This window comes from Eretmochelys imbricata, chromosome 1 (genome assembly GCF_965152235.1).
Source record: "Eretmochelys imbricata isolate rEreImb1 chromosome 1, rEreImb1.hap1, whole genome shotgun sequence".
Taxonomy (NCBI): Eukaryota; Metazoa; Chordata; order Testudines; family Cheloniidae; genus Eretmochelys; species Eretmochelys imbricata.
The window spans coordinates 205278696-205295318 of NC_135572.1; the positions used below are offsets into that span (position 1 = coordinate 205278696).

The window sequence follows — 16623 nt, forward strand, 5'->3', positions numbered from 1 at the left end:
ATGAATATGGAGCCTTTCATTTACATATTAGGTCAAATTCAGCCTAGGCTGGTAGTTACAAAGAGTCTAACATCTGAAGGCTGTTTGGTGTCACTGATCAGGTCATCCTAGTCCAGTTCCTTCATGCAGCAAGCCACATCACAATTACCATTGGCTCTAACTAGCCCTCTTGTTGCCAGTTTCAGCCTAAACCCAAGGACTGAATAATCCATGGAGATTAAACTCCCCTCTCTTCCCCTATAGGTAAGTTTAAGGCACACTAGGGGACGAATACATTGCGGCAAACAGTGCAGCACCTACTTTGTGAACAAAGGAAAGATTTGTTCTTTAGGGCTTTCACCAGCAACCTTAAAAAAAAAAAACCATGATATTTTAAAAATAATGTAAAGGTGACCTGCAGAGAGAAAAGAATTGGCTTGGTGCCCTTTTCATGATCAATGGAGAAGACTTAAAAGGCCCTTTGGGGGAAGGGATAACTCAGTGGTTTGAGCATTGGCCTGCTAAACCCAGGGTTGTGAGTTCAATCCTTGAGGGTGCCATTTGGGATCTGGGGCAAAAATTGGGGATTGGTCCTGCTTTGAGCAGGGGGTTGGACTAGATGACCTCCTGCAACCCTGATAGTCTATGATTCTTTCCCCCATCACCCAAGAGGCAGTCTCTGCATGTTTAGTATTAAAAAGTCAGGTGTGGTCCACCCTGCTTTTTCTGGAACACAGTGTGGACAACTAATAAGGTTATGACCTCACCGTTAACAAGAGCAAGTGACAACTGATCTTCAAAATCCCTTCTCTGTGTTTACACATTCTGGTTTTGAGTGTGCCTATCCATCACTACCCCCTAACAATAAAGGATAGGGGGGAGTCCCAGTCCACATCTCTGGGTCTTCAAAAGAAAGACCTTCCAGCAAAACAGGGAAAACAAGACTTGGCACTGGTGATAGATTAGACAGACGGAGCTTTGGGGCCTTCTTTAATACATCCTAAAGTAGTAAAGGAAGGACATTCCCCTCTTCAGCCAACCTGTAAAACTCCGATTCAGAGCAATGAAAAAAACAAAAAAAAACAGGCTATTCCAAGTAAAAGCAGATCCTGCCAATCACTGCTGCTCCTGTTCCTAGATGATTTAGAGCTAGAAATAGGCCTTCATTCAGAATTTCCTGCCTCTTGTTGGTTTATGACACAATTGTGAAGTTATTTAAACAGGACAGGGTGGGGAGTTTTGCATTAAATTTGTTTCCTGCTATCTGAAGAGTGAATCAAAGTAGAGCAGACATGTGAATGGAAGTTTAAAAACAGAAAGCCCTGAGAGTGGGTTACAAGAAAAGCATTTGCTGGCTTCCACTCCCAGAGCAGACTGATGCTTCAAGCTCACCTGACCACAGTACTAGTGTTGGGTATGAAAGAAACCCAAGCAAGAGTTAAAATGCTCTACAAAATTAGCAATTAATTTAGCGCAAAGCCACTGAATGTGAACAGAATCTCGAAGGTATCAAACATACTGTCAGGACTTCACATTCCATTCATCTTTGCTACTCAAAGGGTATCTGTATGCCAAAGAGCTCTTATTTAGTGTTTTATTCCAGACAACAGGAATTCGTACACAAGTACTATGATGTGAATAATGATTGTCACTATCAATAAACTATCTGAAGGGGTGGAAGAGACCCATGAACCAAGATCCTTGATCTGAACACCCCCAAAATTTTGGGGCTGAGAACGTTTCATCCTGGTTGTGTAAGTTTAACATGCTGGGTAAGTTAATTTTCTCAGTAACAAATATTAGGATGGTCACCTCAAGGCCTAGGTCGGAAATGCTAACTAAGCTACAGGTTTCAGCGTAGCAGCCGTGTTAGTCTGTATTCGCAAAAAGAAAAGGAGGACTTGTGACACCTTAGAGACTAACCAATTTATTTGAGCATAAGCTTTCATGAGCTACAGCTCAAATAAATTGGTTAGTCTCTAAGGTGCCACAAATACTCCTTTTATTTTAACTAAGCTACAATACGTTTCATAGTTTCTTCAGGCTGGCAAGGGCTTCCTATGTATGATTTTGAAGGCTCTAGCTACATCAAGGACATTTTCTAAAAAGATTCCCATCTTTACCAACAATAGTCCAGATTCCCCAGTACTAGCACCAGTGTGAGCCCCAATGCAGGAGGGCTGCCAAATCCATGTTAGCACTATAATAATTAGACTTGTTCTGAGCAGGCTGGATGGCATCCTGCGTAAAGCACAAGAGGCAGCTACCAGCCAGTTTGCCTTGAAGCTCGCAGCACTGTTAACACAGATAGAACTGAATTGGTGTTAGGGAAGGTGGGACATTTTTAAAGAGCTTCTCTAATTCAGACAGGATCGCTGAACAAAAGGAATGCCATTGTCCTCTAGCCAATAAAGGAGACAGCCAGCCCTGAGGCACCATCACAAAGTCAGGAGAAATATCCGCAGGGCAGAAGAGTTTGGGATGCACAGGAGTTAATTAATCTCCTATCCCCCACCCCAGGCAAGCAGTTCTCTTGCCTTCATGATTGCCTCACCTGGTGGATGACATAGATACCATAGTCTAGTTGCTGTCTCTGTAGGAATGGGTGGAGGTGCTCCAGCAGGTACAACAGGTGCTTCTCTCGATTGCGGTGTGGGATCAGGATGGCCACTCGTTGCAGTGCTGAGCACTCTGCAGGGCGATGCCGGCCTTTTGCCACCTGAGGATTCTCCTTCCGTACCTCTTCGAATGTGAGAGATGCTTTGAACTTGAGCTTGCTGGGGCCCTCTGCAGGAGAAGTACAGGAAGCATTCTTAATTCATTTCTGGTTTCAGGCTAGCTAAGTGCCTTCATGGGAGTGACTCTGCACTCCAGCATTTATAGATTCCGAGACCAAAAGGGGCCACTCTGATGATCTTGTCTGACCTCCTTTACAACACAGTCCATACAACAGCATGAGAAGCTTGGGTTCAATCTCAAATTCTAATTTATCTTGCTTCCCAGATCAAATGGAATGGAGAGTGCTGTAAAGGCATTACATGGGTCCTGGAGGGAGTGGATACTTGGAGTTGCTTAGCATTTATTCACTTGAAGAAGCAATGTCAATGATGTATAAAAGGAGTCCCACTCAATCAGAAGGATAGTCATTGTTTCAATATGGGCTTCAAGAGGAGAGAGAGTGGAGAGAGATGTGAGAGTAGAAGTGCAGGAAATCATCATGGCTTTAACCATGGACATTGAAGGATGTAAACATTTTAGGGTCAGAAAATGCCTCTTACTAATCCAACATTCCCATGCCCAAATTAGACCTTTTCAGTGGCTGCTGTGCTGATCTTTCATCATAGCCTCTGCTGACATAGAGAAAGCTCACTTGGGGGAGAAGAAATCACACAACTGTGACTAGAGATGGTTGCAAAGTTTTGACTGAAAAAAATTCCCAGGAAAAATGAATTTTTTTTAAACTATTTTTTTGGCAGGAAAAAATGTCAGCATCGCCCAACCAGCTTGCATGAGCATGGGCATACAAGGAGGACGACATGGTCCAGAAGCTTTGTGCTGCTAACGCAGAAATCACCCCCTGGCAGTAAAGCTGAAAAAGGTAGCATGGGCCAATATGGCAAACCTCAAGGGTCCATGGGCTGCTCAAAGTTCCATGGAGCTACGGTACTAATAAAAATGGCCAGTCTAAGGAAGCCTCTGAAGATGTCCATTTGACCCCTAGCCAGGAGGATAGCATTAGTCCCCAAAACAGTCACACAGTCTTTGTCAAAGGAAGATACACTTATGAAACTGCATTTCATTTCCCATTAGGATTTTCACATCTGCTGTGGAGATGGAAAGCGGAAGTGTATGGGTTGTGAGGAGGATGGAAATCTCTTACCACAAAAGCAGGGTTCAGCATAAAAGAAAAAGGGGGGGTGGGAAGCAGTGGAACCAGCAAGCAAGTCAGGTAGGGGCAGAGGCCCATTTCCTACTAAATTATTATTCTGGAGTTCAGCACTTTGCAATATACATTTCAGAAGATGGGCTGTACTTAAGTACTGCAGATTTAACAGATTAAACAATGAAGAGCACAGTATGGGACCCATAATGAGCCCAGTAACCAGGTACCTACAGTTGCCAATGGAGCACAGTATCCAGATATCAGGCTGCTACAGCTATTTCTGATGGGTTTTCCTTCCCCGCCTTCTGTTCCCCTGTCTAACTGGCTGCCATAGACAGTAAGTACATATGGGCCAAACTAGTCTCATGGGCAAGTAGAAATGTCATCCATTCCATCTCCTTCCAGTGTTGGCATGGTGCGTTTTTGCTAGCCTTTCAGAATGAAGTCAGGGTGACAGCATCTAGGTAACTCATGAGCTACCGGAGTTAGTTTAGTTTACCTAGCCAAAGCACCACCACTGGGCATGGTGAGGACCCAACAACCTCTCCCCAAAAAGTATTAAACTGTCCTACACATCTCTTTATACTTCTTAAGTATTTCTAGGGTGAACAGATATGTAACGGTTGAGAGGACGCAGTTTATCTTTTATGCAACTGTCACTAGCTTTGAGTTTGATTCACAGGAAAAGCACCTGGGTGAAAGATGGCTAGAGGGGAACCAAGGAATCAGTAGCACAAAAGCAGATTTCATTCATTAAAGATACTGAAGACTGAGCCACTTACGCAGGTAGGGAGAGAGAGCAGGGCAGTGACTCACGGTGGACTTCACTGTGGGAACTTCTTCTACAGTTGACATGGACTTCTTTTTCTGATTCTCCTTCTCCAGCATGGTTGCCTTCCTGAAATTCTCCACCAAGCTCTTTGCTTTGGGAGTCTCCTGTACAGTGTCCACAAGGTAACTGGAGGTGGCCCATGCCACCACCATCATGCAGAAGATGAAGATCAGCAGCAGCCTGAACTTGTAGGAAAGATGAAGGATGGCAGAGCTCAAGCCCATGGCCCTCCCTCGTATGCAAGCCGCTCTCTCAGCAATTTTCCTGATGCAGCTCTTTCACCATACACCTCAGACGGGTGAAAATAAAGGACCCAGAAGGAATGTCACAATAAGGCAGGAAGCTGGGAGATATCAAAGGCTGCTGAGCCTCCTGTTGCTTTGGAATTCATGGAGTTCTGGTACAGTGATTGTTGGAAGGCAAACATCACACGACTCACCCTAGTACAAAACAGAGACAAGAGGTCATTTTATATTCCCTCAGCTGCACTGCAATGCACTCCCGACGCCCACCGCCCCGAATTCACTAGAAGAACATGTGGCACAAGGGGTGCTAACAGAGAAGCAGAGAGCCTAAGCAGAGAGCCAAAGTGCTACACAAGCAGCATGGTCTAGTTGGTAGGGCACCAGACAGTAAGTCGAGAAACCTGGGTTTTGTTCCCAGCTCTCCCACTGACCTGCTGTGTGACAGTGGGCAAATCTCTTCCACTTTTTGGGCCTCTGTTTCGCCTCCCACCCTCTCTCTGTCTGATCCTATTTAGATTATGAGCTGCAGCAGAAACCGTCTCTTACTATGTGTGTATACAGTGCCCAGCACAATGGGGCTCTGATTTTGGGTCTCTAGGACTATGTTAGTACAAATTATTAACACCAACTGGAAGACAGGAAGCTCTGCCTGGCCTGCCTCTAGCCATACTCCTGAAAAGTGAGGCACAGCTGAAATTACCTCTGAGGAATGAAACTTGCTTTGCTTTAAAGTTTAAGGAAAGATGTTCTCAGGGATGCACCCCAGGAGTGAGCCACACAATGCTTACTTAGTGTCAGAAATCCTTCCTTCCCCAGCCGCTCAGCATTATTACCTCGTGACCACTGCCCTCCACTTTCTTCTCATCTGCTCTCAGAATGTTGAAGAACTAGCCGGGAGGAGGCAAGTTTTCCTGTTTTTCTGAGTGGGAGTTTCCTTTTCAAGTGAGATCTTTCCCAATGATCCTGTGATACTGGCAGACCAGGTGCCAGCTCATGCCAAGGCCCCAGGCCTCACTGAACATTTACAAATACATAACTGGAAACCAGTCTTGTTTACTTGTGTGTTAGCATCATCAGAACAGATATTAAGTGTTAAGTTGATAAGAACATGCTTAGTGATTAGACTTGATAAAAAGCTTGCAGGATGCTACATGTATTACTCTCATTTATAATCTCTATAGCCCATGGTACAAAATTATGCATGAGTGTTTGCACTGTAAACTTCTGTAATTGTGTTACACAACAAACAACAAAAGAAGCATCGATAAAGTGCTTGTCCTGCATACAGGAATAGCCCATTGAAAGCAACTGACCTATTTTGTAGCATCAAAGGACAGAGACTTTGTTGATTGCATTCCTAACTCCCTCCAGGAAGCAGAAGCCTATGCATGAACTTATCCCGTCAGTTTTGGGCTCTAGAGAAGAAGGGATAAAAATCCCTAACGAGGAGAAACTGAATCTCTCTTATGCTGTGTGGACTTGGAGGAGCAAGGATTCCTAAACACAACCATAGAGTTCCCCATGATGCTTGGCATGGTTTAGCCCGGGGGGGGGGGGGGGAGAGGAGAACATTTTGCATTGACAGATCACTACAACTCTATCACTCTTAGGATTTAGATTGCAATGCATTTGTGTTACATGCTTGTATATAACTCTTATTTCTTTTTCCTAGCTAATAAACCTTTAGTGAGTTTATTACAGAACTGGCTACAGGCATCTTTTATGAGAGATCCAAGATACCAACTGAGCTAGAGTAAGTGACTGGTCTCTTGGGATTGCAAGCAACCTGACTATTTTGTGATTTCTGGTGTAAGTGACCTTTTATCACTGAATCCAGCTTGCCTAAGTGACAAGATAGACTGGAGAGCTTAAGGGAACTGTCTGTGACTCCATGGTAAGACTGTTTCAGTGATCCAGGAGTTCACATTTGTTACTGGGTTGTATAATTACATTTTACCAACAAACCACCAGTTTGGGGTGTCTGCTCTGTTTTTGACAGTCTGCTCTGAAGTAAACACTCATGGTCATGAGCCACTCCAGACAGCGTGATAGATCCAACTTTTTATTTCTTCCCCCAACCACCTCACAGGTTCCATGTCCAGAAGACACTCTTCTCACTGCATCACGATCACATAGCTATTATGTTAATTTTTCATGATGCAGAACATACAAGGAATAAAGAAATTAGATTGTAACTGTGATACATAGCCTATCACTTAAATCAGCTTCTGTACCAGACGATGACTGGAGGATAGCTAATGTGATGACAATTTTTTTTAAATGCTCTAGAAACAATCCCCACAATTACAGGCTGGTAAACCTAACTTCAGTACCAGGCAAATTGTTTGAAATTGTAGTAAAGAACAGAGTTATCAGACACATAGATGAACACAATTTGTTGGGGAAGAGTCAGCCTGGCTTTTGTAAAAGGAAATCATGCCTCTCCAATCTATTGGAATTCTTTGAGGTGGCCAACAAACATGTGGACAAGGGTGATCCAGTGGATATAGTGTACTTAGAATTTCAGAAAGCCTTTAACAAGGTCCCTCACCAAGGGTTCTTAAACAAAGATGTCATGGGATAAGAGGAAGTTCCTCTCATGGATTGGTAACCGGTTAAAAGATAGGAAACAAAGGGTAGGAATAAGTGGTCAGTTTTCACAATGGAGAAAGATAAATAGTGATGTCGCCAAGGGATCTGTACTGAGACCAGCGTTGTTAAACATATTCATAAATGATCTGGTAAAAGGGGTAAACAGTGAGGTTGCAAAGTTTGGAGACGATAAAAAATTACTCAAGATAGTTAAGTCCAAAGTAGGGATGTAAATAGGGTTTAAAAATAGTAACAGTTTAACCTATTAAAATTCTTATCAATTAAATAGTTAACCGTTAAGGAGTCCCACCAGCCAGCGGAGTTTAATTGTTCACCGAAACCGGTAAGACTACTCCTGAGAGCATTCTGTGCCTAAAAATTCTGCACACAATATTTTAAAATTTTGCAAGTTTTATTTGTCAATAAATAAATGCAGAGGCTCCAGCATGGCAGTGGGGAGCACAGAAGGGGCTGCACGAAGGTGGAAGATCACCCTGCAGCCCCCCCACCCCAGGACACAGACTCAGCAGAGAGGTTGCACCCAACCCTGACACAGCACAAGGCCTGGGCCTGCCCCAGAAACACCCTCTGTGCCAGGTGCAGCAGGTGTGGGGCAGGCAGGCTCAACCAGGCAGGACCCAAGTGTGGAGGGGCTCAGTGTGAGGAGACAGAATTCTGTGTGAGACAATCTGGATGCAGGCAGGCAGTGGGGTGTCTGGGTGTGGGGGGATCTGGAGGCACAGAGGCTCACTGCGGGGGTTCCAGGTGCAATAGGACTCTGCAGGGGCTTCCAGGTAAAGTTTGTTGGGGCTCAGCAGAGTGCTCTGTGTGGGGGAGTTCTCAGCGGGGGTGGAGGGGTAGGGGAGTGCTGGGAGAGTGGGGCTTGGTGGGGGTCTGGGTGCAGCCAGTTGGCAGTCAGTCGCATGGGGTCTGGATGTGGGGGCTCAGGGTGATGCATCAGGGTAGGGGTTTGAGTGCAGGGAGCTCAATGGGGGGTGGTCTGGGTGCAGGAGTAGGCATCCAGAGACAGGGGTTGAGGTTCAGTGGGGTGAGGTTCGGGTATGAAGGGCTAGGGGGCTTCTGGATGTATCAGGTGAGGCTTGGCAGGGAGGTCTGGATGCATAGGAGTTGGGTTGATGGGGGAGCAGCTCCCCATACAGTGACCCCTCCTCCACAGCTGAGGAGCGATGGGGGCAGGAAGCAGGGCAGGATGCTGAGCTTCCTGCAGCTGGGAGAAGTTTCTGGGGGGGTGTCTGACACAGCCCCAGCCACTCCTTGCAGGGGAAGAGGAAGTCCCATCCTCTCCTGCCTCCAACCAAGCCGGGACTATCAGCTGATCCTGGATCAGGGTAGGAGCCACTGGCTGGGGTGTTCCCAGCCCCATGGTGATTTACCTCTCCACTGGGTGCCTGAAACATTGTACCTGCACTACTAGGGAGTGGTGTGTGACTGCTCTTGCAGCTTCCCTTTGCTTCCCTGTCAAAGTCATTTTTCTGCAGGGAAGAAAAGAAATCTGCAGTGGACATGAATTCTGCGCACGCACAGAATTCCCCCAGAAGTATAAGACTCTTGCTTATTGGTTAACTGGTTAAATTTTTACATCCCTAGTCCAAAGCAGACTGTGAATAGTTCCAAAGGGATCTCACAAAACTGTGTGACTGGGAAACAAAATGGCAGATGAAATTCAATGTTGATAAGTGCAAAGTATTGAACATTGGAAAACATAATCCCAACTACACATACAAAATGATGGGATCTAAATTAGCTGTTATCACTCAAGAAAAAGGTCTTGGAGTCATTGTGGATAGTTCTCTGAAAACATCCGCTCAATGTGCACCAGAAGCCTACAACAGGGTTCAAAAAAGAACTAGATAAGTTCATGGAGGATAGGTCCATCAATGGCTATTAGCCAGGATGGTCAGGGATGCAACACTAAGCACCTTGGGGCAAGGACTTTCATCTTCCTCTGTGAAGGTTTTTCACCTTCCTCTGCAGCGTAGGGCACAGGTCACTTGCTGGAGGATTCTCTGAACCTTGAAGTCTTTAAACCATGAGTTGAGGACTTCAGTAGCTCAGATATAGGTCAGGGGTTTGTTACAGGAGTTGGTGGGTAAGATTCTGTGGCCTGCATTGTGCAGGAGGTCAGACTAGAAGATCATAATGGACACTTCTGACCTTAAAGTCTATGAGCAACACTTGGAACATTCTCTGGGTAAAATACTCTTCCCCAAAAACATCCATCAGTTCCTTACTCTCTCCCCCTACAATTCAATGAATTCTTCCACACTCACCCAAGTTCTGTGAGCTGATTGGTTGGGAATAGGTTCCCTCTGATAGAAAGGCTGAGTGATAATGTGAGGAAAAGATCCCTTTAATTCTTGAGGTAGGTGCATTTCCCCTAGAAGATTTTAGAAGATTAGGTGGGAAAGGAGGTTATCTTAGCTGGTGGGGAAGGGAGTTGTGAAGGAAGAACAGTGCTCCAGGCTCACTCTCAGTACCAACTCTTCAAACTATAAGAGAGACAAGGTAGGTGAAATAATATTTTGTATTGAACCAAGCTCTTCAAACTAGAAGTAGTTGATGAGAGGGACAGGCACTGGCAGGGAGAGAGGTAGGCTGCAATGGCTACAGGATTCCTACTCAGTGCAGCAGCAACTTCTTCCCATCTCTTCCTTATTTGTGACTCAAGTGAGCTGTGCAGAGGAAAGGAGAGCCCAAGAACTATGCACGGCATCCCTCGTTCACCGTTAAGTGTCATCCATAGTAGACACTTGAATCTGAACAGGTTGACGCACAAACAATTCAGCGTATCCTCACTAGCCTTGCTGAACTGGCTAAGTTTGGGCCAGTGTCCATGCTGATTTGTCAAAACCAATTCAGGTACTTGTACATTATCTCCACGATGGAGGGTGTGTTGGGAGCGGAGCTCGCAGTCCCATGCCACAGCTGCAGCCCATAGTTCATTGACTGAGCGTCCCCATTTTGTCTCCCTTACCATGAGCACACTAGAAACATACCCTCAAATAATGCGCCCTGAAAACATTCTCCTCCCCCAGCCTTCAGTAAACCCCACAGCTTTACATGTCCTATGTCAGCAAACCACACTTAGTTTGCTAGCTATCAGGCCCCTCTCTGCCCCCATGCCATGCCCTATACACTTCTCACCCCACATTAAGTCAGCTGTGGAAATCGTACCCCACCACAAGCCTCCGCTAATCCCCTCCATTTCTGCTCTAGATAACCTTGGCTACAAATACCCTCTCAAGAGCTCCCCCACTTTAGTGCTACCTCCAGTCATGCTAAACGACACCCCACAGAAGTATTGCCCCATCAAGTGCTGACAAGAGAAGCTGATCTCCATCAATGCAACATTTCCCTCTCCCTTCCACCTCTGCAAAGAACTCATTCTTCAAAACCCTTGACAAAGAAGCAACAAAGAATCATGGAGTTCAAGAGGGTCAGAGAAACAACATTCTTGGTCTAACCTTACAGGGAACTGAGGATCAGGTTGCTAACAATTACATAAAGTATCGGACTTAAATTATTAAGCATATTTAGGACATACAGATTAATAAAGCAGAGACTTCATGTTAATAGATCGGTAGAGAGGGTTCTTCAGAGCTCGTCCCTCTCCGGGGCAGCAGGGAACCACACCGCCTCCCTTAGTCCCTGCACTGGTCCTTGGGGAATCAGTAGGGCCGCAGGAGTCCTGGTTCAAGCCATCCAGCAGGGGCTAAGCAACCACAGGTAACAGTTAGCAGTTAACAAGCCCAGGCCTGGGTCAGGGTGGGGTAGCAAGGAGTTCAAGGCTCAGGCCCTCAGGCGGGGGCTGAGCAGCAGTATATATAGTCAACAGGCCCAGGCCCTGGGTCAGGGTGGGGCAGCAAGGAGTTCAAGGCTCAGGTAGGAGCTGAGCAAACACAGGTAAATAAGCACATCCAGGCTTCAGGCTCTGAGCAGCCAGGGATGGGGGGACTGCCATCCATGTGTTGGGTGGCAGGGGTGGGACGCAGGCCTTCCCACTCCACTGCGACCCAGCCCGGGGCCCTAGCAGCAGCCAAAGGCCCACTGCTGTATCAGTGGGGATCCTGGCGGCAACACACTGACATGGGTTCCGGCTGTGTTGCAGCCAGACTCGAGTCAGCTGCCCCCGGGCTACTTCCCAACTCCCTCTCTGGAGGTACCTGGGTCAAGGTGGTGTCCTCAGGGCAGGGGTCGATCACCACTGGATCCTTGGCGGAGCTGGCAACAGGTAGGCTCAGCGACTCTCCCACACACTGATCTGCATCAAGTATTGGCCGATCAGGCCAGTCTCCAAGTCCGTCGCTGGTTGCTGGAGTTTCCCCAGCAGGAACTGGGCCAGAGGCGTCTGGCCTCTCCAGCAGCTGCCTCTCAAGTGAGCTCTGGGGTTTGGCTCTTATACTTCCTGTCCAGCACCTGACCCTCTGGGGTGCGGGCTTGGAGTGCTCTGGCTCCACGCACTCTGGTGTCCGGCGGAGCTCATCCCTCTCCAAGGTGGCAGGGAACCACACTGCCTCCCTACAAGATCCTTATATTTACTTTCTAAATGCAATGCTTTTCTTTTACAAATTGTATCTTAAGATCTTATTATCTAAATAAACAGATTATTCAGTCTAAAAAAAATAAGAGGTCAAGAACTTAATTAGTCTGTAGATAGGAAAGTGGGAAATTACAAATACACTTCACTGATTGGGCCCTCATCTCTATCTGCTTGGCATCTTTTAGGTGCATGTTAGGGGGCTTTCCCTTCACTCCCTCCCCTGGTTCTTGTCATGCAGACAGAAAGCAAAAGACCAGAAGTCCGAAGTGCAGGCAATGCGATGTTTATTGGGGTTAGTTTCAAGCAAGCACATCCATAGCTCTGACGCCACAGAGCCTTTTCCCAGTGTTTTATTTTCCCCCTCCTTAGCAGGCATAATTATACCTGTAATGCAAGCCTTTGGCCCCACCTCTTACTATCTATGGTCATGTTCCTTTTTGGAGGGTTGTGAGTCTGGGGGCTTCAGTACTACCCCTTTGGTATCCCACGGGAGGGGTAAGGAGTGAGGTTATGCTTTGGTCAGGGACAGGTATGTCTTTGGCCTTTTAGTGTTTTTTATACCTTCCCCCCTCATCCCCCTTGCCCCTCCCAACTGGTTGCTTGACCTTATTTCGGGAGAGGAGTTTGAGGCAGGACTGTCCTTCAAGTGTATGCTCATATATTACATTCCCACTTTGCTTAATAACACTTTATCTCTCTTTCTTTCCCCCCCCCCATTTGTTTGTGGGCAGATGTAACACAGTGTCTTTGTTCACACATATTAGTAAAAAGAAAAGGAGTACTTGTGGCACCTTAGAGACTAACCAATTTATTTGAGCATAAGCTTTCGTGAGCTACAGCTCACTTCATCGGATGCATACTGTGGAAAATACAGAAGATGTTTTTATACACACAAACCATGAAAAAATGGGTGATTATCACTACAGAAGGTTTTCTCTCCCCCCACCCCACTCTCCTGCTGGTAATAGCTTATGTAAAGTGATCACTCTCCTTACAATGTGTATGATAATCAAACACATAAGCTTTTACCAGCAGGAGAGTGGGGTGGGGGGAGAGAAAACCTTTTGTAGTGATAATCACCCATTTTTTCATGGTTTGTGTGTATAAAAACATCTTCTGTATTTTCCACAGTATGCATCCGATGAAGTGAGCTGTAGCTCACGAAAGCTTATGCTCAAATAAATTGGTAAGTCTCTAAGGTGCCACAAGTACTCCTTTTCTTTTTGCGAATACAGACTAACACGGCTGTTACTCTGAAACCTGACATATTAGTAAGAATATAAAAATGTCAACAATTAAATGGGCAAACAAGAGCCAAAATTCTATTTCAGGCAAATATACAGGCTTGAATATTATTAACACTCCTAACAGTGCACAATTTATGTGGCAATGTCAGAATTAGAGAGTCACTTTCTGCTGACAATGAACAAGAAACTCTTTTAAAATAAGGAAGACAGTATTATCCGTAAAGATTGCTGCCTGTCTGTCTCTGCTTCACTGCAGAACTTCTGCCTAGAACCTCCCCCAACCTCTGTACTATGGGATTTGAAGAAACAGTGCACATAACTTTCATTAGCAGCAACACTGGCCGCTGCACATCTTGTCTGCCACTCATAACACTGAAAATGGTATGAAGATACATGGAGTACCAGTGGCCACTGCCTGGGTGATGAAAGGGCCACAGTTACAGCAGATGGGAAAGTCACTGACATTCCTCCAACACTGGTTTGTGAAATAACACTGCTTGCATGCCCTTTGGGAGTCCTGTGAGACCCAAGAGTCCAGCCGCTCTCGCACTCCATTCTTTGGCTCCCAGTCCCACTCTGGCTATGTTCTACTGTAGCTCTGCAGCCATTATGTGCTGTGGCTCTGTTTAACCGGTGTCCAAGGTGGTGACCCTACAGATGGTTCTGTGGTGAAGGTGCCATTGCATTGTTTAGAGCATGAAGTATTACCTGCACCCATACATTTGCAATGTCAGACCTGTTGGCAAGAGCACCTTCCTTCTGCCACAGAATTACCAGACCATCTCCTGAGCCTGTAAATCTTGACACACTCACTGGTTCGGAATAAAATCAGACAGGTGAAATGTTACGATAATCAAAGACCGGGAACACTTCCCGCTCACTTCATAGTCACCTGAAGCGTGTGCCAAGTGAACAATATGTAAGTAGAGCCACCTTGAGCTTCCTGCTGGGAAACAGTTCAGCGTCTGCCTTTTCTAAGACTGGGATTCATAGGCTTCCTGCTAGGCGACCACTGAATTCTGTCTCCGAAGTTCATTTCAATCCCCTCAGGACTCTTCATTCTCACAACCAAGTGGCCTTGATGTACAGTACTGTTTTTGAATCGAGGAAGCACCAGCTTCATAACATTTAAAGAAGACCTGCAAAGGGGAAAACAATTGGACTTTTTCCTTTTTTGGCATCTTTGTGATGGATAAAAGCAGCCTGAAAAGTGAGCCTTTTGGTGAGGCAGAGAGGTTGCCTGCTTGCTTTTAAATTAGAAACATACAGGCTTGTCAAGCCTGTAAAATTCTATAACCTTTATCTATACTAAGGGAATTTTGAAAACATTTCCCATTACTGCTAATGCAAGTTCAGCTTCACTGGTGTTAGCAACAGCTGAAGAACCGAGTGTAAATGGGCTGCCAGCAGCCACTGGTATTTTACATGCTATATGGATTAGGTCTGGGCTGAGCCTGGTACCTCTTGATCCACCATGCTGCTTCCTTTCCAGCACCTCATGGAAGCTTTGCTAGGTGGCTACCCAATTTGTAGCTTGTGACGTTACTGACATAACCTGTAACCATATACTGTTATATATTTGCAACAAATATTGTACAAAGGTTGTCATGTAAGGTGTCAATGGAAAGGTTATGATTTGCTGATTATGATTATGCTATCTGTATGGGTGTATCATCTCTGTAGTTGAAGTTATAAATATTGGCTATGTATGTGAATATCAATGTGCTTTGATTCTAAATACCCCCAGTGAAGCATTTGGTCAGCTTCTTAAGAAAGAACTACTCTCAGGCCTTGGCTACACTTGCAGATGTACAGCGCTGTGAGTTAAACCCGCCTTCATACAGCTGAGTAGGAAAAGACCTGCAGTCTGTCCACATTGGCAGCTGCCAGCGCACTGTCGTGGCCACATTTGCAGCACTAGCAGCGGCATTGGGAGTGGTGCATTATGGGCAGGTATCCCACAGAGCACCTCTTCCCATTCTGGCGTAGTGGGTTGTGTGAACGGGGCGTGGGGCATTCTGGGTCCTGTCCCAACGCCCCGTGATGCATCACTTCGCATACTGCAATCCCTGTATTTCCGTCCACACTTGGAGCCATCTTTCAACGGTTTCTGTGCAGCACGATTTGTGTTCCGTTTCAGTCTGCGGGAAATGGAGCCCGAACTGCTGAGGAGTATGCTGACGAGTCTCGCCAGCACATCACGTTTGGCAGTCGAGCTATTCCTTAAGATCCAGAGTGACAATGAGGAGTCCGACGATGCTATCGAGTCGTGTAATGCGTACGACACGAGATTGGTTGTGGCATTCGCAGACATGCTCAGCACCATGGAATGCCGCTTTTGGGCTCGGGGAACAAGCACTGAGTGGTGGGATCACATAGTCATGCAAGTCTGGGATGACGAGCAGTGGCTGCAGAACTTTCAGATGAGAAAAGACACTTTAGTGGGACTGTGTGAGGAGCTCGCTCCCACCCTGCGGCCCAGCAACACGAGATTGAGAGTTGCCCTGACAGTGGAGAAGCAGGTGGCTATTGCCATCTGGAAGCCAGCAACTCCAGACAACTACTGATCGGTCGCTAACCAGTTTGGAGTGGGAAAGTCGACCGTTGGAGTCGTGTTAATGCAAGTTTCCAGAGCCATTAATCACATCCTGCTCAGAAGAACCGTGACTCTGGGTAACGTGCAGGACATTGTGGATGGCTTTGCACAAATGGGTTTCCCTAACTGTGGAGGGGCGATAGATGGCACGCATGTTCCAATTCTGGCTCCAGCCCACCTAACCTCCGAGTACGTTAATTGGAAGGGGTATTTCTCTATGGTTCTCCAGGCGCTTGTGGATCACCGTGGGTGTTTCATTGACATTAACACAGGCTGGCCCGGAAAGGTGCATAATGCACGCATCTTTTGAACACTGCCCTGTTCAGGAAGCTGCAGGGGGGGACTTTTTTTCCAGAGCAGAAGATCACCATAGGGGAAGTCAAAATGCCCACTGTGATCCTTGGAGACCCTGCTTACCCTTTAATGCCGTGGTTCATGAAACCCTACACATGGAGCCTTGACAGCAGCAAGGAACGGTTCAACTACAGGCTGAGTCAGGGCTGAATGACTGTGGAGTGTGCTTTTGGCCGTTTAAAGTGCCGCTGGCGATCTCTGTATGGGAAGCTGGACTTGGCTGAACACAGCATCCCTCCAGTTATATCCGTGTGCTGTACCCTCCATAACATTTGTGAAGGGATGGGTGAAAGATTCACTCAGGCATGGAACTCAGAGTTTCAACACCTGGAGG

At 46.3% G+C, this 16623-nt stretch overlaps 1 protein-coding gene across 7 annotated transcripts in view; it reads right to left on the minus strand.

Moving 5' to 3' along the window:
- Positions 1-16623, minus strand: part of B4GALT4 (beta-1,4-galactosyltransferase 4) — an 85111-nt gene that overhangs the window by 23768 nt on the left and 44720 nt on the right. For 2 of the 7 annotated variants that reach the window (XM_077822493.1, XM_077822475.1), the window contains 3 exons: positions 11716-12070; positions 4645-5134; positions 2534-2766 (listed from right to left, as the gene is read on the minus strand). In XM_077822493.1, coding sequence (XP_077678619.1) covers positions 2534-2766; positions 4645-4918 — 507 coding nt within the window. In that variant the 5' untranslated portion in view covers positions 4919-5134; positions 11716-12070. Of the gene's footprint in view, positions 1-2533; positions 2767-4644; positions 5135-9822; positions 9835-11096; positions 11265-11715; positions 12071-14272; positions 14479-16623 lie in introns of those variants that run through there. The other 5 variants (XM_077822512.1, XM_077822485.1, XM_077822502.1 and 2 more) reach the window with 5 other exon arrangements.